General features: G+C 59.3%; 2 protein-coding genes across 5 annotated transcripts in view; both read left to right on the top strand.

Moving 5' to 3' along the window:
• The window catches only part of CAPN5 (calpain 5), a 51,540-nt gene that overhangs the window by 10,728 nt on the left and 15,177 nt on the right, over positions 1 to 25,635 (top strand). For 2 of the 4 annotated variants that reach the window (XM_058545549.1, XM_058545551.1), the window contains exons 2-3: positions 4,559 to 4,802; positions 11,680 to 11,811. In XM_058545549.1, the coding sequence (XP_058401532.1) occupies positions 4,638 to 4,802; positions 11,680 to 11,811 (297 nt within the window). In that variant the 5' untranslated portion in view covers positions 4,559 to 4,637. Of the gene's footprint in view, positions 1 to 4,247; positions 4,363 to 4,558; positions 4,803 to 11,679; positions 11,812 to 25,635 lie in introns of those variants that run through there. The other 2 variants (XM_058545550.1, XM_058545552.1) reach the window with 2 other exon arrangements.
• Positions 17,158 to 19,896, top strand: OMP (olfactory marker protein). The gene has a single exon (XM_058545553.1). It carries the CDS (start codon positions 17,219 to 17,221, stop codon positions 17,708 to 17,710), a length of 492 nt encoding a protein of 163 aa, XP_058401536.1. The 5' UTR covers positions 17,158 to 17,218; the 3' UTR covers positions 17,711 to 19,896.

Raw genomic sequence — 25,635 nt, 5'->3', positions numbered from 1 at the left:
GCTGAAGCTGGGTAGAGTTGATAACAGCTCAGAGAGGTTAGTGACTTACCCAAGGATACACAGCACTAAGTGTTGGAACTCAACTCAGGTCTCAAACTGAGCTCTGACTGACCTGCTTGAAGACTGGGTTCTCCGAGCTCCCTGGCGAGCACTCCTGTGCCCTTGTTCTGAGCCAGGTCAGTGGCCTCATTTGAGCCTCCCAGATGCCCTGGCACGCTCAGTCCACGGGCCCCGCTGTGCCAGGCTGGGTCTCCATTGCCTTGCACTTTCCTCTGCTTGGGCCTTTCCCTCTGCCTGGAATGGCCTTTCTCTCTTAAAGGACAGCTGACTTCTGGGGCCAGGCCTTTGTGAGGCTTCCTGGAGTCACTCTTGCTGGAACCTGTGAAATGACACATATCCCATCTGCCTTGTGTCTGTTGGCCACACTAGCCAGTGATGTTCCTTGGGGACAGGAACCCCCCTTCTGGCAGGGGTCTGGAAACATTGTAGATGTGCCCCAGGAGTCGATATTGACACCCCCAGGGGCACAGTGCATGACAGTGTACAAAATGCTGTTCTTTGCGGCGGTGTCTCATTTGAGCCTCCCAGAGGCCCTAGCACATTATCTCTTACTTCCAGACAAGGACCACGCAGACCAGAGAAGTCACGTGGCCTGTCCTGGGTCGCACAGCTGGGGAGACGTTGGGGAACCAAAGCCAAGTTTCTGCCAGGTCTCTATCGGGAGCTGGAGCAGGGCTGGGCCGCGGCAGAGACGTCAGGGCTGCAGTGGTGCCTCCCCCGACCGGGGGGTGTGGGGACCGGCTGGCACCCAGCCACCAGGAGAGGGAGGGAAGGGGAGAGAGAGAGGCCGGGTCTGATGGGAAGAGGTGGGCCCTGGCCATCAGGAGACCTGAGAGCAGTGTCCCTGACACGGAAAGCTGATCCCCCTGGGGAGTCCCTGCCGCCGTCTGATCCTGTTTTTCCCAACCGTGAAGAAATTCCTGCTGCATCACCTTTGTTGGTTCATTCAACACCAATTTACTGAATCCACCCCCCAGTGTCGGACACTAGGAGTACAGGGAGGAGCTGGGCGTGGGTGCTGCCTTGGAGAGGTTGGGCTGGGCTGGGAGACCGACAAGTCATATGCAGATGGGGTACAATGTAACAGGCGTTGTCACAGGGGTTCCAGGACGCTGGAGGCAGAGGGAGTACCATTGTCAGGGGCAGGTGAGAGGTACTTGGGCTGAGTCTGAGAGGTGACCAGGAGTTCTCCAGGTACGGGTGTGGCAGGAACAGTGTGTGCAAAGGCCCTGGGTAAGCAGCTTTAGGGAACTGCAAGGAGCTCGTAGCACGGGAACTTAGGCCCAGGGTGGAGGATGGTGGGGGTGGGGTGGAATTGGCAGGGGCAGAGGGAAGAGGGCAGGCTGGTGGGCAGCTGGGAAGCTCGGACTGTCCTGTTAGTGCCTGGCTCACATACAGTGTAAAAACCATCAGAAGGAAGTGCCGTGGCTCCAAGCTCAGGCCCAGGTGGAGTTGGCGTGAGGTTCGGAAGCCGGCTTTCCTGACTCTGGTTTATCTGTGGCCTTCAGTGGTTATGCCTGGAACTACAGGGAGAGAGCAAAGCTCAGAGGCTGGTGACTCTGTGACCCCATGGGGGTGTTGCCCCAGTGGGTGGAGTGGGAGGTGACCTTGGGGCAGACAGAGGGTGCAGGAGGGCAGCGAGCATGAGCTGCAGCCTGTGCAAAGGCCGGGACCAGAAGAGCCCGGCATAAGGAGGCCACGGTCAGCCAGGCTGGCAGGGGGAGGCTGGAGAGATGGCTGATCTGGGTCATACCCTCAGCCAGCCAGGCCTGGCCCCGGTTCTCCCAGGCCCTGGCCCAGCCGAGCTTTCCCCTCTCTGCCTCCACCTCCCTTCTGTCCTCCTCAGGAGCAAGCCCTCCCAGCAGCCTTGGCCGCCGTGTGGCCTGGAGGGCAGCCAAAACCCTCATCCTCCCCCAGCCAGGCCGCGTGACCTCGGCCCGCTCGCTCCCCCTCCCTGGGCCCACGGGCTCTGAACACTGGAATTGCTAGAGCTGATTTCTGGGCTCCTGCTTTCAGCTTCTTTGATCTAATTCTTGCAGCTTAAATTGCTTCCTGAGCAGGTCCTGCGGAAACCGTGATGCTAATGACTCTCCTGGGTGGCTGCGTGCCAGGAGCCCAGGGGCTGGCTGGCCAGGCTCCCCCTTCTCTCCCTCAGGCCTCTAAGGCTGGAAGGGTAGGAGGGAGGGGCAGGGTTTTTGGCTTTTCTGGGCAGAAGGATGGCCAGAGAGGTTAAGTGGTTGGCCTGAGGTCACACAGCAACTGAGCAGGCCCAGTATGGATGTGGGGGCAGAAGATGAAGTGGCTGTGGGTCCAGAGCAGAGGACAAACCAGCTCTCAGCCCCTCGGCAGGCCCTTCCTGCTGTCCATCCATGTTCTACACTCACTGCCCATTCTCACCTCCTTCCCTTCCTGCTTCTCTCTTCCCTGTCTTTCCCTTCCGGGAGGCTGGCTCAGCCAGGGTGTGGGTGGGATGAGCCCTGCCCTGCCCGGCGCTCAGCCCTTCCTCCTGCCCCGCAGGGTCACCAGGCCAAATTGGAGGCACCAAAGTTCGAGGATGTGGGTTTGAGTCCAGACTTTGCCATGGAACTTGGGCAAGTCGCCTCCCTTCACTGAGCCTCAGTTCTCTTTTCTGAAAACTGGCAACAGTGAAAGGCCTACCCATCACTTTCTGCGAATACTGTACACAAACCTCTAGCCGGGTGGTTTGCCCTTGGTGGGTGCCAGAGGAATGGAGGCTCTCTGGAGAATGAGAGGTGGCTTGTCCACTTCTCTTCTCGTTCTTTCTACTGGCCTGCTAAGCAGTCTCCTTGGCCCATGGTTAATTATAATGGCATCATCCAGTTATTGAAGCAACGTTGTTCCCATTGTGGAGATGAGAAAATTGGGACTCAGAGAGGTTGAGTGACTTGTTCCAGGCCACACAGCCAGTGAGTGGTGCAACTGGGCCTGGCACCCACATTAGTCTTGCTCTCAAACTCGTGTTTGCCCCAGAAGCCAGCCTGCCCTGCCTTGGTTTGCCTCAGCCTGGCTAGGAGGTTGGGTCCCGTGCCCCGGCGGGGTTGCAGCGTTGCCCTGGGCAGGCCCCGGGATGAGTAGACCCAGGAGGTGTGGAGCTCTGCCAGCGGCCCGGATGGAGCCTGCAATATGGGGACAGAGGTGGGGCTGTCACCCAGATGCGTGGCTGTCGAGCGTCTGTCAGGGCGCCTGAGGCATCAGGCCCCACTGGCTGCTGCTACCCCCACCGCCCTCCCCTCCTGGGGGCCCTCCCTGGCCACGTTGGTCTAGTCTGTGCCCCTTGTGTTTGGTCAGCACGGGGCTACATACAAGATTCAGGGAGCTGGGCTGGGCCCACCTGGACCCTCGGGGCTGAAGGGAGGATGCTGACGTGTACAGGCCCTCCTGTGTTGGGCTCTGGGCCAGGGACTGCCTGCGCAGGAGGAACAAACCAGTGGGCCCTGCCGTCTGGGGCTCTGGTCCGAGGGTGCTCATGGCCCTGTCCCGGGGATGGAGTGGGGGAGGCATGGGAGGAGATGAGTTCAGTTTTGGGTTGGTGCCTGTGAGGGGACCGTGGTCCTCATAAGGAGAGGGTGGGCTGGTCGGGGGCCCAGGAGAGGGGTCCAGGCTGGACACAGGGATACAGGGGTCATCAGCAGACCACTGGGCTTGGTGCAGCCCCCAGGGGACCCCCAGGGGGAGGAAGGTTGGAAATGGGGAGGGGTCAGGACCAGCAGCAGAAGGCCTTGAAGCCCGGGAAGAGGAGGCTGTTCAGGAGTGTGGGACCTGCGAGGTCTGGAGGCTGTCAGGGGAGAGTCGGGTTTAGGAGATTGGGACGTCATGAGATGGGGGGTGGGGGGGTCTGCAGGGATTAGGTCGCTGGGATTAAGGAGCGATGAGATTGCTCCCTATGGAATTGGGAGTTGTCAAGGGCAGGTGCTGGAGGGCGGGGTCGAGAGAATGAATGTGAATGACGGCTAGAGGGGGCGCAGGGTCAAGGTTTTTCCATACGGGGCAGGAATGTGTCACTCTGGACTAAGGTGTGAGAGTCCGGAAGCGAGAGACCTGGAGACAATGCCGCTGCCTTCCTGTGGGTGTGACATCAGCCAGGGAGCTGCTGCTGTCTGCCGCTAGTCAGATTCAGCCCCAGGAGGTCTAGGGAGGGCTGGTGAGACGAGGTGGGGAGGGCAGTGCCCCAGGCAGCCCCAAGCACCATGGTGGTTGTGTCCTTGGCCGGTTGGCCTGCAGGCCTCGCGTCCCCTCTAAGCATCAGAAATGAGAGAATTCAGCTGCGAGTGAGGCAGGCCGGTGGGTTCCTGTCTCTGCTCTGCGTGTACCAGCTGTGTGACCCTGGGCAGGTCTCTCCCCGTCTGAACCTCAGTTCAGCCTGTTGGATGGGGATGAGGATGCTCTCTGCTCAGGCTGCAGGCAGGGAGCATGCGGGGAGCATCTAACTCATCCAGTCCTCAGGAGGTGGTGACGTTCTTACCTTCTTTCCTCCCAGGGACCCTGGGAGCCGGCCACGTACCCAGCCAGCCCTCCGCTGCCTTGTCTCCGCCTCCCCTCCCGGGACAGCGGCCACCATGTTCTCGTGCGTGAAGTCCTACAAAGACCAGGACTACTCAGCCCTGAAGCGGGCCTGCCTGCGCAGGAAGGTGCTCTTCGAGGACCCCACCTTCCCAGCCACCGATGACTCGCTGTACTATAAGGACGCCCCAGGGCCCGCCGTCAGGTGGAAGCGGCCCAAGGTCAGTGTCTCCTCCGAATCTGGACCCACCCAGTCTGCAGGGGACAGCGGGGTGGCCGGAGGGGTCATCTTGAGGCCTCAGGTGGCCGAGAAAGTGGAGGGCCTGATGCTGGGCCCTCCTGTGTGGGATTTGATCTGGGCGAGGAGCCAGGAGAAGGGGCCCTAATCCCGTGGCCACCACTGCCCAGCCAGGAGCTCCCCGCTCTCCGGGCCTCGGCTTCCTCATGGGAAAGATGGGACCCTCCGCCCTGCTGCCCTCCTCCCAGGGTCATTGTTAGGATAAAAGTGAGGTCACGTGGATGTGACCTTTCCTTAGGAAAATGTAGTGACATTCAAGTAGAAGGGATTTACTTTGCTGTAATGAAGTAGTCATTTGCTGTAAATGAGAAGTATTTATGATGATGATTAATCAATAATAACAATAGCAGTAAAAAATAATAGTACTTCATAGAGTTGTGAGCATTAAAAGAGATGACGCATGGAAAGGTCTGGCAGCAAAGCTGGCACCTGGTACAGGCAGCTATCACCGTTACTACTGAGGACGGTGAGTTATGCTGGCCGGCTGTCCCCCTATCCTGGACCTGGTCACTGAGGCTAGTGTGTGTTTACGAGAAGTGTTTGGCCTCGTGGCATGATTTCATCCTCTTTAACTCCAATTCCCGAGTGTGGGAGTGGGTGCCTCGGGGGCCTGGGTGATGGGGAGGCTGCCACAGGTCACCGCCCCAGACCTGCTCCCCAGTCTGCACGGCCGAGCGGGTGACACCGTGAGAGCTGGTCACACAGGAGGGACTTCAGTGCAGGAGACCGTCCTGTGCCGAGGTGCTTGGGGCCCGGAGGAGACTCCCGCTGCCCTAGAATCAGAGAAGGCGTCTCCGAATCAGAGAAGGCGTCTCCGAGTTGAAGGGTGAGAAGGCACAGGGTGCCAGACCCGGAGGCTGAAACTCCCAAGGTCAGCAGGGCTGCGCCCGGGGCTGGGGCACTCGGAGGCAGCCTCAGCCATCGAAGGAGGCTTTTGGCAGGTGTGACAGGTCAGGTCTGCATTTTATAAAGTTCCCTCTGGCCCCCTGGACACTGTGGGAACATGACATTTAGCTTTCATGTTCCTCTCCTAGGCTTCGATCTCAAGTCCCTTCCAACTGGAAAGATCCTGTATATTTTCTTGGACAGGGGTACTTGAGAGGTGGAGAAACTGAGGCCGAGAGGGGCAGGCACGTGCCCTGACTGCCCAGCGAGCCGGTAGCAGAGCTGGGCTGGGACCCAGGGGTCTTGCCTCCCAACCAGGGACCCTGCCTCCCCTGGCCTACACTCTCGACACCAGATAAAGGGTCCCTGGTGCCTTTGACTCTAGCCGCTGCACTTGACTCTGAGCCCTGCCTCGGCTCAGGCCTGGCCACTAGAGCCCTGCCTCTTGCTCGCCACCCCCCTAACCCCTATGCCCTCCTCTCTCCTTTTTCTGGCCCGGGGGGAAGGAGACCAGCCTCAAAGGGCCTTTGTGAGGCCTTGGGTGTGGGGAGGGGCGGACACTTGAGCTCTCTGCCCTCCTTTCACTCCACCCCCTCGCTGCCCGTGTCCTGACCCCCTCGCTGCCCTCTGGCCATCACCCAGACATTTTAGATCCGTGGCTCTGAAAGGAGGCTGGCGAGGCACGACTAGGGAAAGTTGGACTTGGTGCAGTGAGAGGAAATGCCAGGCTGGCTGGGCTCAGCATCCCCGTGCTGTGTGACTCTGGCAGTCACCTGCCCTCTCTGGGCCCCTTTCCCAGTGGCAGTTTGGGAGTCCTGCCACGCCGCCCTCTCCTTCACTGCTTTCCTCACTGGGCTTGGTGCCTGGTCCTTTCTAGACACTGAAAGAGGAGGAGCAGACCTGCCCCTGCCCTGGATGTGGAGGCCGGTGACAGATGGCCCGGTGGCTGGTGTTGAGAGGGAGATGTCTGAGTGGGGCCCAGGGATGGTGAGGGGTCAGTTCCAGGTTGGGGAGGCAGGTCAGGGCCAGGCACGGCTGCGTGGTTTTGGATGAGAGGTGACATCATGTGGTGGGTGGTCCACGTGTAAGCAGTGCCTGCTGGGTGGTGGCAGGGCCAGGGTAGCGGGCAGGAAGAGGGTTGGTGGAGCAGGAAGTCAGGCTCGGCGAGTTTCAGGCGGGTGGGGCGGTCAGCCCAGTGGAGCGATCGTTTACCCCCAGCTGCTTGGCCCTTGGCCAGGGAGATGGAACTTGGGCCGGCCGAGGCAGCTGCGTTTCTATGGAGTTTAACTTTCGGGTCCTGTGACCTGACTGTTTACAAATAGAGACAAAAGCCAGCCTCCCTGCCTGCTGGCCTCCCCCTTCCTTTCTCCCAGTATATGTGCTGCCGAAGCGAGCGCCTTTCTCCCAAAATGGGATGAGGAGGCTAGTTTTGATCCACGTGGACTTGGCCCTGCCTTACGGGAGGTGTGACCTTGAACGAGTCTTTCCCCTCCCTGGACCTCAGTCGCCTCACCTGTAAACAGGGAGAATAATTCTTGCTGGTCCTGGTTTCTGGAGGCTGAAATGACTCGAGGTATCTGTAGTGTCACACGCATGGGAGGCAGATGACAAACTGGCTCCCCTCTCCCCCACCTGCTCCTTGCCAGCCCTGTGCTGGGGACGCAGAGCCACCCTGCCTGGGGAAGTCCCCTCCCTTGTGGACTCTGCAGGGGGGCCAGGCCTCGTCTATGTCAGGCCCCACCCAGGGCACCTGCCTGGGGCCCACACCCTCCTCCTCCCCCAGGCTCATGGTTCCCTTGTTCCTTCCAGTTCAGTGAGCATCTGCTGGCCTCCCCCACAGGCCTGGCCAGGGAGATAAGAGGAGACAGGGCCTGTCAGCAAGGCCTGTGACTCAGGAGGAATCCCCAGGCTGTGGATGGACAGGAGGGGGCATTTCCTCTTCTCTCAGGCCCGTAGGGGCCTCTACTCATCCCTGTGGTGGGGGGATCCCCCCATATCCAGCGCTCTGCCACTCCCCATCTCTGGAGATAAGCCCGCAGGTCCTTTGGTGGAACCAAGGAGGGTATAAGTGGGGGTCCCACAAACAGATGTCGGTTTTGGAACCTCCCAGAATTCTCCCAAGGTGGCCTGGTGGTCCCCAGCCCCTTGCCCGGGCTCGTGCTCATCACACCAGCACGTGGAGAAGGCCCCGCTCCCTGGCCATGCTGAACAGTAGGCCCCTTTATGCCTCGAAACAGGCCGTTTGCACCAAGGCCAGCCATCTGGGCCTCTGCCCTGCCCCGGAATGATCCCCTGCGGGCATGTGCTCAAGTGGCCTTGAAGGACCAGGTTGCCAGTGGGGGAGAGGGGAGCATGAGGCCAGGAGGGAGGTCTGTTGCTGAGGGAGTGGGGCCCAGGCTCTAACGCCTGAGAACGCTGCCCTTTTTTCCTGCTTCCTTCCTGGGCCTCCGTTTCCCTGTTTCCCCGGTTGTCTGGTTGATTCCTGCTGTGACCTTAGATTCCAGGAGGGGGTGACGGTGTGAAAGTGGGTGGATGAGGAGTGGGGATGAGGGGGGTGGAAGGTGCCCCTGATCACTGCATTCCTGTTTGTACTCCCGGCCTAGAAACCTGAAATTCTTGTTGTGCTGCTGAGGGAGGTGGTTAGGGCTGTGACCTGTGTCCGGTGGAGCTGATCCAACAGGCTGGGAGGGGCCGAGAGGTGAGAGGTGACCACAGGTGCAGAAGGCTGTGCCCCAGGGAGAGGTATGTTGACCAGAGGAGGGTCAGCTCCCAGCCCTGGGGGACAGCTTGGCCCAGGACTCATAGCAGGTGCCTGTCCAGCCCTATCCTGCGATCCTGCAGGCCACTCTGCCCACCTGGCCTCCCGGGCCTCCTGCCTGCAGCCCTGGTGGAACCTGCCAGGCCTTGTTCCTGACACTGGAGATGGGCAGAGTTGGCCCGGGCTTTGCCCTAGAGCTCACGGGCGTGGACAATGGTGGAAGGGAGCACAGGCGGCCAAGGGCCTAGGGGAGGGTGGTGTCAGAGGTGGCGTCTGTCTGGAGGCTGTGGCTGGATCCCGTCTTGGGGGGGATTTGGAGTCCCCATTCCCCTCCAGAGCCTCCTGCCCACCAGCCCGCTCTGTTCCTGCTCTGCTGGCGTCACTGTCTCCAGGCAGCCTCCTCTGATCTCTCTCTGGGCTCTGCTGTCACAGCTGTGCTCACGTGGAGGCTCATAGTCCGGCTCCTCCTCTTCAAGGCCCTGCCTGTGGCTGGGAACCTCCCTGTCTAGCTCTGTGCTCTGTGCCTGGCTGATGGCCCGGGGGAGGTGGAAGGATAAACACTGGTCTTAAGAAGCCCGGCCCTGCGGTGGTGACAGTGAGGGCCTGGGCTGTGTAGCGAGACCCCCTGAGCTGGGCTAAGGACAAGTGCAGGGGGACAAGGGAAGGAAGGATGGCTTTGTCACTCATAAATCTTAGCCCATCTGGAGGCTCTGGGGCTGACTGTGTGAATCTGAATCTCAATTCACCTCATCCTGTGTGGCCCTGGGCAAATGACTTAACCTCTCTGTGCCTTGGGTGCCTGTCTGTAAAATGCGGAGGGTGAAGTGCCCGTCTCACGGGTTGTTTCGCACAGGGCCTGGCACACAGCAGGTGCTCAGTCATTGTGAGCTGTTTCTGTGATTGTCCCCTTCAGGGTGTCCCTAGGTGGCCGCTGGACCCAAGGCAGACCCCAGGTGCCGCCAGCCTCCAGTGGTTTCTCTGGCTTTGAGCTGGTAGAGCTGCGCCTCCCCTGGCCGTGGGCACACGCCTCAGACCGCCTCTCCTCTCTGCTCCCTCCTGGGCTGGCGGATCCGCCCGAGGTCCCTGCCCCACCACAGCGAGTCAGGGTGGTGCTGGGCCTGGAATCCAGACTCCTTCCTCCGGAGCTGTCTGTCTCTCAGGGGCTAGAGAGGTGTCTGGGGTCACAGCCCTGTTCTGGGGCAGTAGGGACAGGTTGGGATGGCTGGACCTGCCCACAGGTCTGCCTTGGCAGGGCTGCTCCGTGGGGAGGAGAACACTGGTTGGGGAGCCAGCAGACCTGGGTTCTGTCCCATCAGTCCACTTCCTTGCCTTGTGACCTTGGGTGTCACTGCCCCCTCCCGGGCAGCGTGCCCCTCTGTGGAATGGGGGTCTCTGTCCAGGGCTCTAGTGGGAGGACCTGAAAGGGAGGGGTGCTGGGAGGTCACCGCTGCAGACCCTGGTGACACCAGGCAGTGGCTGTCTCTCTTCCTACAGTGGGGATGTGGCTGGGGTCCTCCGGATATGAAGGCCTCTCCACCCCGGTCTTGCCTGCCCTTCTAGGCCGCAGGGAGGCAGATGCTGTCATGGCTCTCTCTGGCTCGGGGTGCCGGACTGGGCGTGGGCCGGAGCCCGGCAGAGAAGATAAGGAGGCAGCTGGAGGGAGGCGAAGCCTCTGCTTTCTGAGAACCCCTGCTTCCTGAGAGCCGGTGCAGCCTCACTGGGTTTCCAGGACCTGGGGTGATATTACTCAGGCATCTGTACTCTGAGGAAGCCACCTTACAGCTTGGCCCTCGGTCACCCCAAGGTCCTGCTCATGCCCTCAATCTGGCCCTCCAAAATCCAGCTTTTCCCAGGCAGAGGTGGCAACAGGAGTCCCAGAGCCTTAGTGAAAACTGATAACCTTTTGTCCCGTTTTCTCCTGCCGAGTGCTCTGCCTCCATGATCTGTGGAGTCCTCACACAGCCCTGCAGGGGTAATAATCTACCTCCTTTGCACAGGTGAGGAAACAGAGGCTCAGAGCAGTTGAGCCACTAGCCCAAAGTTGCACAGCCGATAATAGGGAGCAAGAATTTGGATTACGTCTTCCTGACTCTGCTACCCTCTGCTGGCCGCCTGTGGTAGGACCTCGGTAGCTTGGTTGTGATTGAAGTAGCTCAGGAGCACCAGCTGAAGTGGAGGCAGGCCCATGCTGTGTGGCTGGGGCATGTTATTCAACCTCTCTGGGCCTCAGTTTCCTCACCTGTAAAATGGGCACAATGCCTGCCTCTCAGGACCGTGTGAGGATTGATGATGGTGCCAGCAGGATGCCTGGCACATGGAAGGCATGTCAGTGTTTACCTTCCCTGCTGCCCATTGTACCCCACCCCAGGGAATGGTCACTCTCTCTCAGCTCTGTGGAGTGAAGATGCTGATGGGAGAGGAGGAGGGGCCTGGGGCAGGCGTGCTGGACACAGGTGGACACACGCATGCCCTAGAAGGGACCTGGACTGGAAAGGGGAAGGGAACCGCCTTCATGCCCAGCCCTGCCCCAGCCTGGCGCGTTGGGCCCACACTCCTGGAGCACGGGGGTGTCTCTGCTCAGCTCTGCTCGGCATTTGCTTGCTGTGTGCCCTTGACAAGTCACTACCCCTCTCTGAACCTTCATTCCTCATCCATAAAATGGCATAATGACCCCATACTCCTCAGGTGGGGTGAGAGTCAGATGAGACAGCTCGAGGATGTGCCCACACGGGGCCTGGCACGTCGACTCCCTTCTTTGCACTCACCACGTGTAATTTCGGTGTGTGTTTCTGCCCTGCGCCCCCACCCCACTTCATGACTGTGGGCCCCTGAGGGCCGGCTGGGGTGGGCACTGCCGGGCTGCTGGGGCTGGAGAATGATGGAAACCGAGCCCTTGCTGGGCAGGGAAGACCACAGAGGGAGGAGGAAGGTGGGGGCCCGGGGTCCAACCCCCGGAAGTCCTTCCACGGTATTCGTTCATCCATGAAACCTTTGGCAGAAGAGCAGAGTTCTTCAGCCAGGAGAAGGCGGGGCACGTTCCAGGCAGCACCTGGGGGAGCTGCCTTTGAGGAAACCGACTGGCCCTGCAGGGCCCCGTTGGCGAGGGGAGGCGGGCGAATCTCCATGCCAATGGTGAGGTCTCTCGGCTTCTCCGCAGGACATCTGCGAGGACCCCCGCCTCTTTGTGGACGGCATCAGCTCCCACGACCTGCACCAGGGCCAGGTGGGCAACTGCTGGTTTGTGGCGGCCTGCTCATCTCTCGCTTCCCGTGAGCCACTGTGGCAGAAGGTGAGGCCTGGGGAGAGCCAGGGGTTCTGGAGAATCTTACCAGACAGGGGAGGTGCAGCCTGAACGTGCAGAGGGCTACCCTGGGGCTCCCCAGCACTGGCTGATCATCGGAGTCGCCTTCCCCTCACCTGCCAGCTTAGGATCGCCAGGCAGGTGCTGGGAATCTGTATAACTCCCAAGGGGATTCTGATGTGTCCCCTCCCCACTATTGGGGGCCCACAGTGTCCCTGGAGCCACTTGGCCGAATACACACCTGGGAAATGTGGAAGCTGCGTGAATCGTGTGCAGTGTGGAGACACCACTAACTGGGGCCCAGGAGACCCCTGCCAGACCCGCTGTGTGACTTGGCCAGTCCTTGACCTTCTCTGGGCCTCAGTTTTTTCCCTTGTTCAGCGGGAGTGGTCCAGACGATCCTGTTTCATGACTCACGGTTCATGAGTGATGTTCTGGACCAGCGGCAAAGGGATTATGTTGGAATGGGCCCTGGTCCCGACACTTCGCCCTCTTGTGGCAGCACTTGGCAGTGCGGCCCTTAAATCCAACACTCAGAGCGCCCCTCCTGGGGAGGCGGGGAGGCCAGATTATAGGCTATACTTGTGCTCTCTAAAGAATTATTAACGGGGACTGCATCCTGGTCCCTATGCCAGCAAATACAAGTCATTGCCCTTTCTCATCCTTGCGCTTCCTGCTCTTCTTATGAGGGGCTAGCAGCAGGGCATGAGAGCACTGGGCATCTCAGTCTTACTGGCTCTGGTTCAAGCCCCATCCTCACCATTCAGTAGCTTTATAATTAGCCTCAGGTTACTCATCGGAAAAATTGGGATATAGGGTAGCTCCCCCTTGGGAGCCATGAGGGTGGAAGGAGACACGATACTTGAAGGGCCTTGTGCAGTGCGGTGCTCAGGGAAGGCGGCCGCCAGCACCAGTGTTAGGATAATGAGTATTTGTAGGACATAATGAGTATTCCCGTGCAAGCAGGGCACCAGGAGCAGAGTGAGTTTGTTCTCGTCCTCTGAGACATCCCGTAGCCATCGGAGGGAGCTGTGCCCTCGGCCAGGGCTGGGACCGTGGTAGGGGCCCCGCCCTCACGTCTTCTGAACAGAGAGGTGACCTCTCAAAGCTACCCCAGGGTGGGCATCCCTGGGGCCTGCCCCTGAGGGTCCTGTGGGGATAGGGGTAGCTACGTGCTCTTGGGCCTGCGCAGAGGCCACTGCTGCGGCCTGTAGACATGGTTAGACATGGGATGTCCGAGCCAGGAGGGCCTCAGAGAGCCACACGTGAGATCATTTCACTGGGCTTCAGGCCCAGAGAGGGTGGGGGCCTGGAGCTGTTCTCTGGATGTAGGGCTGTCCTCATCCTCCTGCCTCCAGGCTCCAGCCCCCTTCTCTGAGCCCAGAACAAGTGCCCTGCCTCTGAGCCCCACCCCCAGCTACATCAGGGCTCAGTCTGGGGCCAGAGGTGGCACGTGGGAATCCTGTGGGGCTGACCCCATGCCTCCCACCCTGCCCTATAATTGCCTGTTTATCTGTGGTCTCCCCTCGAGATGAGCTCCCCCGGGCAGAGCTGGTCCAACTTATATCTTCCTGCTGCACCCAGCAGGAACCTGGCACAGAGAAGGCTCAAGAAAGTTTTGAGAACAGAGCCCCTCCCAAATTGTTAGACCCAGCAGCCCCACAGCTGCCTTGCTGGGGCCTTCAGTGGGGCTGGAGCCAGGCCCGCTGTGTCCCCTCCTGGGAATGGGCTGTCTGGTCATTCATAGGGAGGAACCTCAGCTTTCTGTGCATCTTGCCCTGGGCCTGGCCTCGGGCTGTCCCCTGGTGCAGTTCCCCATCTAGCAAGTTGAAGAAGGGGTCCAGGACCCGCTGGCAGGAGGCCTGTCATTGATGCTGTGTGACCATGGGCAGGCCTGTGTTTGTCTCTGGGCCAAAGGTTCCTCCTGCAGGGTTTCGGGGCACCAGCCTGGCTGGTCTGGAGCCTTCGAGGGTGGGGAGGCTGATCTGCAGGCTGGGGCAGGGTGGGGTGCTCTTGGCTAATTGCACTCTGCCTTCTGGTGCTGCTGTGCCGACAGCCCCTGAATCCCGGCAGGAGGCGTGAGGCCCTGGGGGGCTCATTACGGTGCCTCGCCTCCCGCCCTGTCCCTGCTGACTGCGCCTGTTTGTTGTCACCCTTCACTTTCTGGGCCCGTTGCCCTGCAGGGCCTCCCCTGCCCCACCCTGTTCTCTCCGTGGAATGGGGGTGCTCAGCCTGTGCTGCACCTCTGCTCCCCTGCCACCTCACTCAGGGGGTGCTGAACCTCAGATGCAGGTGCATCATACCCTTGACACACATGCCCCCTCCTCCAGGAAGCCACCCCTTCACCTCTACTTCTTGAGGCAGCCTGGGGCCGATGGGCACGGGTTTTGAAGCTGGCCAGACCTGGGTTTGATTCTGGCTGTGTCCCTTGCTAGTTGTGTGAGCTTGGGCAGGTCGTGTTCCTTCTCTTGGCCTTGGTGGAAACCTGACCTTTCCAGTCCCCAGGGTTGTGGGAGGATTAAAGGAGCCAAGCCGGGTGTGAGGGGCAATCTGCATGTGGTAAATCCCCCTCCCCGCCCCTCCTCTGGGCTCCCTGCCTGTTTCTCTGTTCTGCCGGACACCTCTTGGCAGCGGGCCTCCCCCTCCTGTGGGATGCCTAGTGGGGGCCTTATGGTCTCCCCCACTTGACTGTACCTTCCCTGACAGGGCAGTGGACTTTAGGAACCCGGGTTTTGTGGACCAGAAATCAGGATGTGACAGTGGGTGGAGCATTTGCCATCAGGCCTGGCCTGGCCCAAGCCAGGCGAGTTCACCTCCCCCCCAAGCCTGGCGCAGCCCTGGGCGTTGGGGCAGGCCTGATCCCTGCTCTGAACCGCAGGCTGCCCCGACCCAGGAGGAGTCAGCCAGGCCCCTGGCCGGAGGAGAGCAGAAGTGAGCAGAGTCCCAGTGAGCGCTGGGATGTCTGAGAGCCATTGTAGGGGATGGGCAGTCCTGGGCGGCACCTAGGGGAGGCACCTGGTGGCAGGGCAGGGCTGTCTTTTAGTTTCCTGTAAGATGTTTCCCATCCCGCCCTGCCCCTGTTGTGTAAGCAATTCATGCCCTTTAGCTACATTAGCTACGTTTACCACATGGTAATTGAGCACCATTCTAGGCACTGGGGATGGAATATTTGAAAAAGTACAAAGTCACGTAAGGTTTTCATTACTCGGAAACAACCAGTGTGAGGGGTTTTCTGTATTTCCTTCTAGTCTTTTTTCCATTTGGGGTTACAGAGGTGTTTGTTTTGTTTTTAATACACATTTTGGCAATCACATACACAGGTTTCGAGCCTGCTTCTCTCCTCTCTCTTCATTCCTATGTCTAGCCTTTGGTGGGTCTTCCTAGGGCGTCTGGTGGCTGAGCAGAGGCGTGTGGATGGCAGTGGGCCCAGCCCCACCTGCAGCCTCCTGCCTCCTCGCCCTTCCCCCCTCTGACCTTTCCCCCTCTGACCTTCCCCCCTCTGACCTTCCTCGGCTCCCATACCCCACCCCCCTGCCCTGTCTGTCTGGGAGGCCCAGGCCCTGGTAACAACGTCCACCTTCAGCCTCCTCTACCCAGGCCGAGACCAGGCCCTCCCCAGGGTCATGTGGCCCCTGGGTCCCCATCAGTAGAAGCTCAACACCTCTCCCCACATCCTGCAGGTCAAGAGATGGGGCGGCATTCTCTCTTCCTCAGTGCTGCCTCCAGACGGCCCCCTCCCCATATAAATCCCTACAGGCCTCTGCTGTGTGCCTCCCCCCACTGCCCCAGCCCACCTTATGGCCATCCCTGCCACCCAGGCACCAAGGGCTTGGCACCTCCAGTTTCCCAGCCTTTTCCCCCAAGTACTGCTGTGTCCCGGGAATTACTGTGCCCATGTGGCTGACAGCCCCCGCCCTCATCACCCGGCCTCACGTCTCGATTGCATTTCCATCAGCCTCACCGTCAGCTGCCTCTGCCTCTTGCTCCCATGGCGGCCACGGCCTAGATCTGCTCTCCCTGCACATCTTCACCTGAAGGATCAGTCCCTCAGGCATCTCCCTCGCTCCTCCACTCCGATGCACACCTGTCCCTAAACCTCATTTTGGCCTTGGGCAGTGCCCGTATGCTCTCCCCATCTGCCCTTCTTCCTCTTGGCCTTGGGCCCCGTGGTCTATCACCTCAACCCTTCTCTCATCAGTGTCATTCATTCATTCATTCATTCATTCATTGAACAAGCATTTTCTGAGGGCCTCCTGTGTGGCGGGCCCTGCTCTGAGTGCTGGCTTAGAGTGGTGAATGAGACAGACTCGGTCCCTGCCCCCTCAGGGCTCTGGTGCTCCACTTCTTCCGTTTGCCTGTATATAACAGCTGAGCTCCTGGTTCTGCCTCGGACACTGGGGATATAGACGTTAGTCAGATTCTTCCTCAGCCTCAAGTCTCTTGGGGGAAACTGAGGCTCGAGATGGGTGGAATAAGTGGTGGGATTTTAGTAGGAGAGAAACCTGGTCGTGTGGCTGCCATGAAGCGCAGGGTTGAGGCTGGTCCAGCAGGCAAGAATCGTCTAGGTCAGTGATTCTCAAAGTGCTGTCCCTGGACCAGCAGCACCAGCATCCCCTGGGAGATTGTTAGAAATGCAGATTCTTGGGCCTCATCAGAGACCTGTTAAATCAGAAACTCTGGGAGTGGGGCCCAACAGTCTGTGTTTTTAAGTCTTGCAGCTGATTCGGATGCTCACGAAAATTTGAGAACAGGGGTCTAGGTGAGAGGTGATGGTGCTGGGCTGGAGTCCTGGCAGTTGGGAAGGGGGGAGGGTCCTCAGGGTATCTGGGAGGCAGAATCGACAGGCCTTGGCGATCGGGTGTGGAGGGGTAAGGGTGAGGCTGAGTCAGGATGGCTCCAAGGTTTGCTTGGGTGACTTCAGATCTCAAATTGGCAGGCCTCGGTGGTCCTTGTTCCCTGCATCCTCCTGCCAGGGGGTCTTCCAGCTTCACTTTATGTGCCTTCAGTGAGCGCCTGCTCCCCACCTCCCTCCCACTCTTGCTGCCTGTATGCAGTGCTCCCTTCACAAACAAGCCAGCTCCCAGCCCATCCGTGGTAGTCAGGGCGGTTGCCACAGCAGTTGACATCATGATCCGGTCCCCGAGGAGCCTGTCACCCTCTTGCCTGCCTGCAATGCCTCCATTACCACTTCTGCAAGGAGTGGAGAGGAGGCATTTGGGGACACACCCCATTTTGAGGACTGGGCGGGGCTGAGACCGGCCAGTGGGAAAGAGGGGAGGGGACAAGGGGAGGGCAGAAGGGTAGGTGGGGCCCCTCTTTGGTGGCCTCGTCCCCTGGTGGCGAGGCCCCAGCCCACTGGGCTCCCGGACGGCGAGGCGGCGGCAGCAGTTGGGGCATGGCGGAGGACGAGCCGAGGCGGCCGCAGCTCGACATGCCCCTGGTCCCGGACGAGTACCTGACCAGGCAGATGCGGCTGCGCGTGGAGAGCCTGCGGCAGCGCGGGGAGAAGCGCCAGGACGGCGAGAAACTGCTGCGGCCGGCCGAGGCCGTGTACCGCCTCGACTTCGTCCAGCAGCACAGGCTGCAGTTTGAGCGCTGGGACGTGGTGCTGGACAAGCCGGGCAAGGTCACCATCACGGGCACCTCCCAGAACTGGACGCCCGACCTCACCAACCTCATGACCCGCCAGCTGCTGGACCCCGCCGCCATCTTCTGGCGCAAGGAGGACTCGGAGGCCGTGGATTGGAATGAGGCCGACGCCCTGGAGTTCGGGGAGCGCCTGTCCGAGCTGGCCAGGATCCGCAGGGTCATGTACTTCCTCATCACCTTCAGCGACGGCCTCGAGCCCGCCAACCTCAAGGCCTCCGTGGTCTTCAGCCAGCTCTGATGGCAGCTGCTCGCTGCGACCCCTCCTCTCGCCCACCTGCCCTGTCCCCTGCCCGGACCCCCTGCCCCCAGGTGTGTGTTTGGGGACATTCTTCCAGCTGCTGGCCTGTGCTCGGCTTGGCTGGGAGCCCCTGAGCTGGCGTCCTTCCTCTTCTCCTTTCTGTGGTGCTGGCGCTCCTGCTCACGGGAGGATGACGCAAAGGCTCTGTAGTCTAGAAGCTGAACTGGCTGCCACTGCTTCTGCTGGAGACCGGGAGGCCTGGTCCGGGCTAGTGTGGGAAGTTGGAGGGGCCCCAGGCCTCTGCCTTCTCTCTGCTTCATTGTCCGGAGAGAGACTGAGAGAGACCAAGAGACAGACAGAGACGGGCACAGAGAGAGAGAAATCCAAAGAACCAGCCCTCGGGCTTTCTCTGGAGACAGGGAGATGGAGACGACAGAGCAGCCTCCTTGGAGAATCCAGCAAACAGGCGTTTGCTGCCCGCCTGGCCACAGCGCCCTTTGCCCCAGCCCATGTCCAGAGGCGAACACCCAGCCTGAGGCCCCCGGACAGCACTGCTCCTGGCACAGGCCTGGTGTGGTCCCTCTACGCCTCGGGGGCCCTCAGGACATCGGGCAGGCTGCTGTGGGGTTGATTTGGGCTGTGGGGAGTGGTTGGCATGCTGGAGGCCGTGCAGGCCAACGCTTGCATTTCTGAGAATGACTTCAGGAGGGGAGAAGTGAAGTGGGAGATTATAAAAAAGTCACACAGAGATCTATCTATATATCCACATAGATATATATATATATCGAGAGAGCATGCTGTATTCATATGGATATATTGTAGAGTCTATACCTGCCGTATGAACAAGTCCGATTTTAGGTTATCTATCATATAATTGCCTAGCCGGTTCACAGGTGGTCCTTAGCAGGGGCTTCGTCAAAATGACTTTGGGGAGGTGGGGCTTTCTGAGCTGGGAGCCTTTGAGATTCGAGCTGTGAAGCAGGGAACAGTGTGGTACAGGGTTTCCCTCAGCCTGGGGGCGCTGGATAGAGGGATCCGGAGCCCTGGCATCTTTAGTGAATCGAGGGACAGGGTGGGGCGGCCTGGTAGGGCAGTTGTGATGGCTGATGGTCAGAAGTGGGCTGGAGGTGACAGTATGGTGTGACAGTGGAACACTGGCCTCAGGTCATTGGGTGCAACCCACTCACCAAACAGGGCAACTGAGGCACAATTATCAGCAGATTGAGTTCCAGCACCCAAGCCTCATTTCTGCTCACCCAGTGATCCCCCCTTGGAGGGAGGGGTCTGACCTGCCTGGCATCAGCCAAAGGCACCTCAGGAGGTGCCCCCAACACCCTGTCTCAGGGACAGCCCTGTTTTTTGTCAGGAATGTGCCCATGACATTTCCCTCACAAAGCAGAGCCATCGGGGGCCCCAGGGCCCTGGGAACAGATGCATTGAAAGATGGAGAATCCGAGCCATCTTTAATCGCCAGGGCTGCTGGGAGTTCGAGCCCCCACTCTATAGGCCTGCAAGCAGGAGCAGGGTGTCGGAGTTGGGAGTCTTTAGGTGCGAGATCGACTATGGTGTGAACTACAGTCCTTTCTAACTCTCAGCTCTGGGCCTGTCCCCGACGTGCTTGAAGAGGTCCCGGTGTGGCCTGCCTGGCTTCTTCGCTGACTCCTGGGGGAGGCCAGGCCCCTGGGCATGGCCCTGCCCTTCTGCCTCTTTGCTTGACCTCTCCCTGCAGCTCTGGGGACCTCCTAGTGCAGACTGCCTGTACCCTACCCTGCCCCACCACATCTGCCCTGTGCTGTGCCCACTGTGTGTCCCCAATAAAGCCCGTGTGCCCCTGCCTCGGTGGTGTGCAGTCTTTCACTGCGAGCCACTCCCTCCGCTTCAGGAGCTCTGGCTTATCGGTCCCCTCACAACCCTGAGCGCCCCTCCCCGGCCTTCTCCCACACTCCTGACCCCTCCTCCGCCACTTGCAGGGCCAAGACCCAGAGCAGTCGGGTGACTGGGCCAGGGTCAGACCTCAGGGTGGCGTTTAGAACCAGGTGTCCTGACACCCCGCCAGGAACCAACACCCCTGACAGTTTTTCTGCGGGGGCCCCTGGACCAGCCTCTGTCTGGGGTGTGGAGAGAGCCATGCTGAGGCTATGGAGTGGGACCTGGAGGGGTGGGTGGGGACACACCAAGCCATGCCCAATTTGCAGTGTCCCTCCTTTGCAGGGTGGCTGGACAGGGGGCAGATGGGACAGGGGAGTGGCAGGAGTGGGGTGGGGTCAGACCTGTGCCCAGATTTAGTTGGGACTCTGTCACCAGTTTGCTGCATGTCCTCGGGAAGCCCCTGACCCTCTCCCAGACTCGGACTTTCTAGAGGGGACAACTGGTTCTGTGAAGTCCCTTCCAGCCCCACCCCGCAGACCAGATAAGACTGATGTCACCACATCACCTCAGGGCCCCACTCAACACTTCTTCAGTGCTCGGCCCTTGTCGTCTCTCTCAGGCTCACTCAGTTTTTGGACAGAGACAACTGAGGCCCAGAGGAGGAGCCCACCTGCCCAAGGTTACGGAAGCCAGGGAGGGGCCGGGGGAGGGGTGTGGTGGACCAGCTCTGGGTCTGCGGACCTTTGACCCTGTGATGCTGACCTCCTGGGATGGGCAAGGGCGATGCCCCCACCACACCCGAAGGCCAGGCCCGGGTGAGGCTGGCTTCTTCCCTGAAGTCAAGGGCAGGCCCTGCTTCAGAGGCCACACTTTGGGGTTGGCTTCAAAATGCTCCCCAAGTCAGGTCTCACATCCCCATCCTCCTCCACCCCAGAGCCCTCCCCAGAGCAGTTTCCCTTCCCCAGCCCTGCAGTGCCTCCCCCCACCCCACCTCATCTCCCGGGAGTCTCTGCTTCGCTGCCCTTCCAGCCACAGCGTCCACCCACTCCCGAAGATGCCTCTGGGAGGGGTGGGCAATGGAGCCGATGGGCCAGGCCCTCCCACCCCTCCTCTCCTCTCTGGCTCTGCTCTGAGACTGGGTCTGGAGGGAGTGCCTGAGGGAACGCCTGGAGTGGCAAATGAGGAGCCATTTTCCACAGAAACCACAAGAAACCTCAGAGCCACGAGAGCTGCCACATTCCTTGGAGACAGTGTGGTGTAGTGTAGGGATCGGCCTGGTTCTGCCGCTGACTGCTTGTGTGACCCTGGGCAACTTCTCTGAGCCTGTTTCCTCATCTCTTGGTGGGGGCTAATGGTGCCTCCCTCATGGGGTCTTTGTGATGAAGATTAAATGAGTCATTGTTTGTAAATCACCAGAGCCCGAAGGCTGGGGTCCCCGCCCAGGTCTCTGAGCCTCTGGCTATGCTCACTCCCTGCCCTGTGAGCAGGAATCCCCGAGGCCCCCTGCAGGTGAGTCAGCGTCCTGCTCTCCGCTCTCCTGAGGGGGCGGGTAGGGCGCACCCCATCTTCCTGGTCTCTTCCCATCATGGCATCTGAAACTCGGGAATTTGAGACTCGGCGTCAGAAGCTGAGATTGAGGCACTTCAGATACTCTAGTTTGGAGGACTCAGAGGCCTGTGGCTCTCCTCACCCAACTTGGGCAACCCAGGAAACCCCCCTGCAACCCCTTATCCCGCAGCCCCGCCAGCCTTATCAGAAACGCTTCCATCTGGCCCTCTGGGGTCCCAGGCAGAAATCTGTGAAAAGCTCCTTCCCTATGCCACGCCTGCACATAGGCTTACACACATATCCACTGACGTTCACGCACTTGCACACGCACACATGCACGCCCCGCTCGCACATGGGTCCTGAGCAGTGCCGCCCTCCCTGGCCTCCTGACTCTCCCAGCCTCTCCTCCTCTCTCTGTCACACACCTGGGCAGAGGCCTAGTAGGATTTGAGCCCAGCCTCTTGGGTCTAGGTGGGAGTCCCCCAGGGAAAACCCCCCAGAGCACCAGGGGGCGCTGTGGTGCACCTATCAGTGGGACCCTGGGGTTTCTGGGCCGATTCTTCTGTGGATGGCTGTTATGGGCTCCCTGGGTGTGAGAGGGGCTCCAAATCCCACACGGTCCTTGCCTCGCTGCCTGGTCAGCCCAAGTAAGTGCCTCGACCCCTCAGGCCTCGCTTGCCCCATCTGCACAGGGGACTTTCTCTTCTTGAGAGGGAGGTGGACCAGGTCACCTCAGCTCCATCCCCACCCCTAGCTGTGCGGCCTGTTGTGTGAGTGCACACATGTGTCCTCCAGACACCAGCAGGGATGCCCGCTTATGTGTGCAGTGCCCTCCACAGTTTATGTAGCTCCTCCAAGGCCGTTATTCACCTTGTGTCTCACAACAGTCCTGGAGGTAGGGTAGGTAGGTGTGGACACGAGGCTCGGAGAGGTGGCCTAGTCAAAACCTAGGTCCCTGCCACGGGCTGCGGTTGGTAATGTGGTGTCCAGTAGTGGGTACCAGCCGGGGCCTCGCTGTGGCCAGTGCTGGGGGATTTTCCTCGCAGAAAGACTCAGCCAGTGTGGAGCTGGGCCAGGCCCTGTGCTGGGTGATAGGGGTTTGGGCGTGAGTGAGGCTGCCCTGCCCTCAAGGGGCTCCCTCCAGTGATCAGGGAAAGACCTGGGGAGGGGCTGCCCAACGGTGCCCAAGGGGAGCGCTGGGTCAGGAGGCCACTGCAAGCTGCTCAGCTGGCCCCTGAGGGACAGGGACCACGGGTGCCAGTGGAGGGAGCCACACGTGTGTAGCAGAGGTGCCCTGAAGCATCATGGAATGTAGACTTCCACGGGGCCTGAGGGAGGCGGTGTTCAGGGGTGCAGCTGAGAGAGTCAGCAGAGCCGTTCACAGGGCTTTGAATGCCAGGCCAGGAGGGGTGTCCATGGCGACGGGGCCTTTCACCTGTAGACAGCACGAGAGGAGAGGATGGCCTGATGAGCTCCCCGTACCCGTCCCTCCACTCCAACAGTTGTCAACTCGTGGCCCATTTTGTTTCCTCTCCACCCCACTTCCCCCAGGCAGTGTATCGTTTCATCTGTAATATTTCTGGATGCATCTCTGAATGGCAAGGACTGATTAAAAACAAAACAGAACAACAACAACAAAAACGTAACCATAATAGCATAACACAACTAAAATAATTTTACAGTAATTTCTTATCAAATAGCCAGTAAATGTTCTGGTTTCCATAAATGTGTGTATGTTTTATAGTTGGTTTGAATCAGATCCAAACAAAGGTCCATACTGCAATTGGTTGGTTCCTCTTCATCTTTTAATTTTTGTCTTGCAATTTATTTGCTGAAGCAATTGGCTGTCCTGTGGCGTTTCCAACTCTGGATTTTGCTGGCTCATCATTGAACACGTTCTCCCTCCCCTGCATTTCCTGAAAGCTAGGACTCACCTCTAGAGGCTTGATAAGGTGCAGGTACAAACTTTCTCTGTCGTGACTGTGTCACAGGAGATACGGTGTTCTCTCAGGAGCACGTGATGTCTGGCTGTCTCTCTTTTTTTGTAATGTTAGAAGCCATTGATGATCCTAAATTGCTAAGGTTAGAAGCCATGATTGCCTAAATCTGTGATTTGTCAGTGCTTGCAAAATAGGAGGAGTCTCATATTCTAATTTCTTCCTCATTTCTTAGCTGGAATTCCTCTCCAGATACAAGCCTCCCTCCATCTGCTGTTGGTTACCCTCTGGTACAGTTTCTGTAGAAAAGGCAGATCAATCCTCGATTCTTTCCCTTAATTTTCCATTTTCAAAAAAATGAGTTGCTTCCCCACCATCCTCTGCTAGTGACTAATTATTTGTTTGTGTGAGTATCATTGTGACCGCGTGGATGTGAGATATTTGATGTGTTTTCATCCATCACAGTTTTTGTCCCTATTGGTGCTCAGATTGGCCCATCTTTGGCCAGCAGGAGCCTCTTCAGGTTGGTGTCTGAAGCCCTTGACGTGGCCCCGGGGGTTTTTGGTCGCTTCCTTGATTTCTGGTGTGACCGGATATGGTGTGGAAGGGTTTTTAGTTTGTGTGCCATGTGAGCAGACCTTCCTGGACAGTCTCCTCCCTCTCGCCCAGCACCCCGGCTGGAGGGGTGAGAAGGCTGGCTTGGGTCCACGCCATGCCAGGTCCAATGGCTGTGACGCAGGAGGGGAAATTGAGGCCCACAGGGATCCCTGACTCTGGGTTTCCAGGCCCTGGAGCCTCATTAGCTGCTGCTTGAGCCACAGGGGGCTCAAAGCCAAGGCCTGGGTTTGGCTAATGATCCTCCCTTGGTCTCAGTGAGGGCTCCCTCCCCGCCCCTACTCAGTCCAGAGCTTTCAGAGCAGGGCGGAGAGGGGAGGCTGCAGTGACCAGGCCATGTTCTCAGCTTCTGACTGCCCATCACTCTGTGCCCTTGCTCCTCTCTGGACCTCAGCCTTCCCCTCTGTGCAATGGGGATGATCCCCCACCTGCATGTGCCCCATTTTGATACGGCTTTCTGTCCTGCAAGCAAAGCGGTGGGGGGCGGGGGGGTGTCAGGGCAGAGGCCAGCCTGGGAGTTTTTACTTAGAAAAGGACAGAGTTGACTGAAAAGGGACCAGCCAGTATCGGTCCAAACGGATCCCAGACACTGTGCCAGGCTCTGAAGCCCTGGGTTTGAGTCCTGCCTCCCTCACCTGAGCTCTGGCCAGCCTTCTGCCCGCGGTTCCTGTAGTATCGCCTGGAAAGATAGTGGCGAGGGTGAGGGGCATGGAGTAAACAGCCGGCCACGCCCGGCACCCTGCAGGGCTCCATTAGTGGCCGCCTTGCCTCTCACTGTGCTTCGCATTTTCATTTTCTTGGTCTCCAGTGTCCCCCTAGGGAGCATTTCTCTTTGCCAACATCCCCATTGATGGTAAGAGGCCTGTAAACAACAGCATCCTTAATGAGTGTGGGGGTGGGGACTGGCCTTTGCCTGACTGTGCTCAGGCTGGTCAGTGCCTCGGGATTTACAGCTTCCTCATGCCTCTCTGGCTCCTTGGCCCTGACGCCTGCGTGCCCACCCCCACACTCGGGGGTGGTTTTCTTCTAGTAGGGGCTAGTGTCAGTGGGATTTGGCCCCACTTGGTCCAGTGCCCAGCAGGGCCAGCAGGTCCGCCTGACTCACCAGTCGAGGGGTTTTCCCTCCCTGCCCACCCTCTGCTGCCCAGGTTATCTCTGTTTGTCCTTGTCTGCTTGGGGGACGCCCACTGCCAGCTCTCAGGACGCCTGCTCAGAAGCTGCTGCTGGCCCTCCAGGCTCGGGCCCACCCCTCGCTTCTCTCCATGCCCCCCACGCACCCCATGTCAGCTTCAGCACTTGCCTGTGTGCTGCCTCTCCCACCACACTGCGGCCTCCCGAGGGTGGGGACCGTGTCTGGTTCATCTGGGTCCTCTGTGCCAGCATGGGGCTGCACACACAGCGGTCCACGCTGATAAAGAATGTGTGTATTTTCTAGCCATGTGCCCCTGGACAAGTAACTTGCCCTCTCTGAGCCTCATTTTTCTCATCTGTAAAGTAGACATGGATACTAGTAATGTACTCATGGGGTTTTTGTGTGAATTAGATAGCCCATGGCGGTCACAGGCTGGGTACCTGACATTTCCAAGATGCTCCGTAGATAATCAGTATTATTTGAGTCCCAATCAATGCCTGTGAATTTATTCATTCAGTAAACACATGTTTCTTAACTCTCTAGGCCAAGCCCTGGGCTAGGTGCTGGGTGGATAGCAGTGACCAAGACTGGTATGTCCCTGCCCTCGGAGAGCTGACGCTCCAGTGAGAGTGTCAGGATTGAACACAACATCCCACACTTGTTCAATTATGACTGGGCTAAGAGTCTCAGAGAAGTGCCACGGGCCCCTGACGGACAGGGGTCTTGGCCTAGTTCGAAGAGTCAGGGAGGGCTTTGTGGAGGAGGAGGATGGACCCTAAAGGACAAGTGAGAGTCAGCTAGAGGAAGAGCAGGTACAGAGTTCC

This window comes from Diceros bicornis, chromosome 7 (genome assembly GCF_020826845.1).
Source record: "Diceros bicornis minor isolate mBicDic1 chromosome 7, mDicBic1.mat.cur, whole genome shotgun sequence".
NCBI lineage: Eukaryota > Metazoa > Chordata > Mammalia > Perissodactyla > Rhinocerotidae > Diceros > Diceros bicornis.
This window is presented reverse-complemented; position numbering and strand designations above follow the sequence as displayed.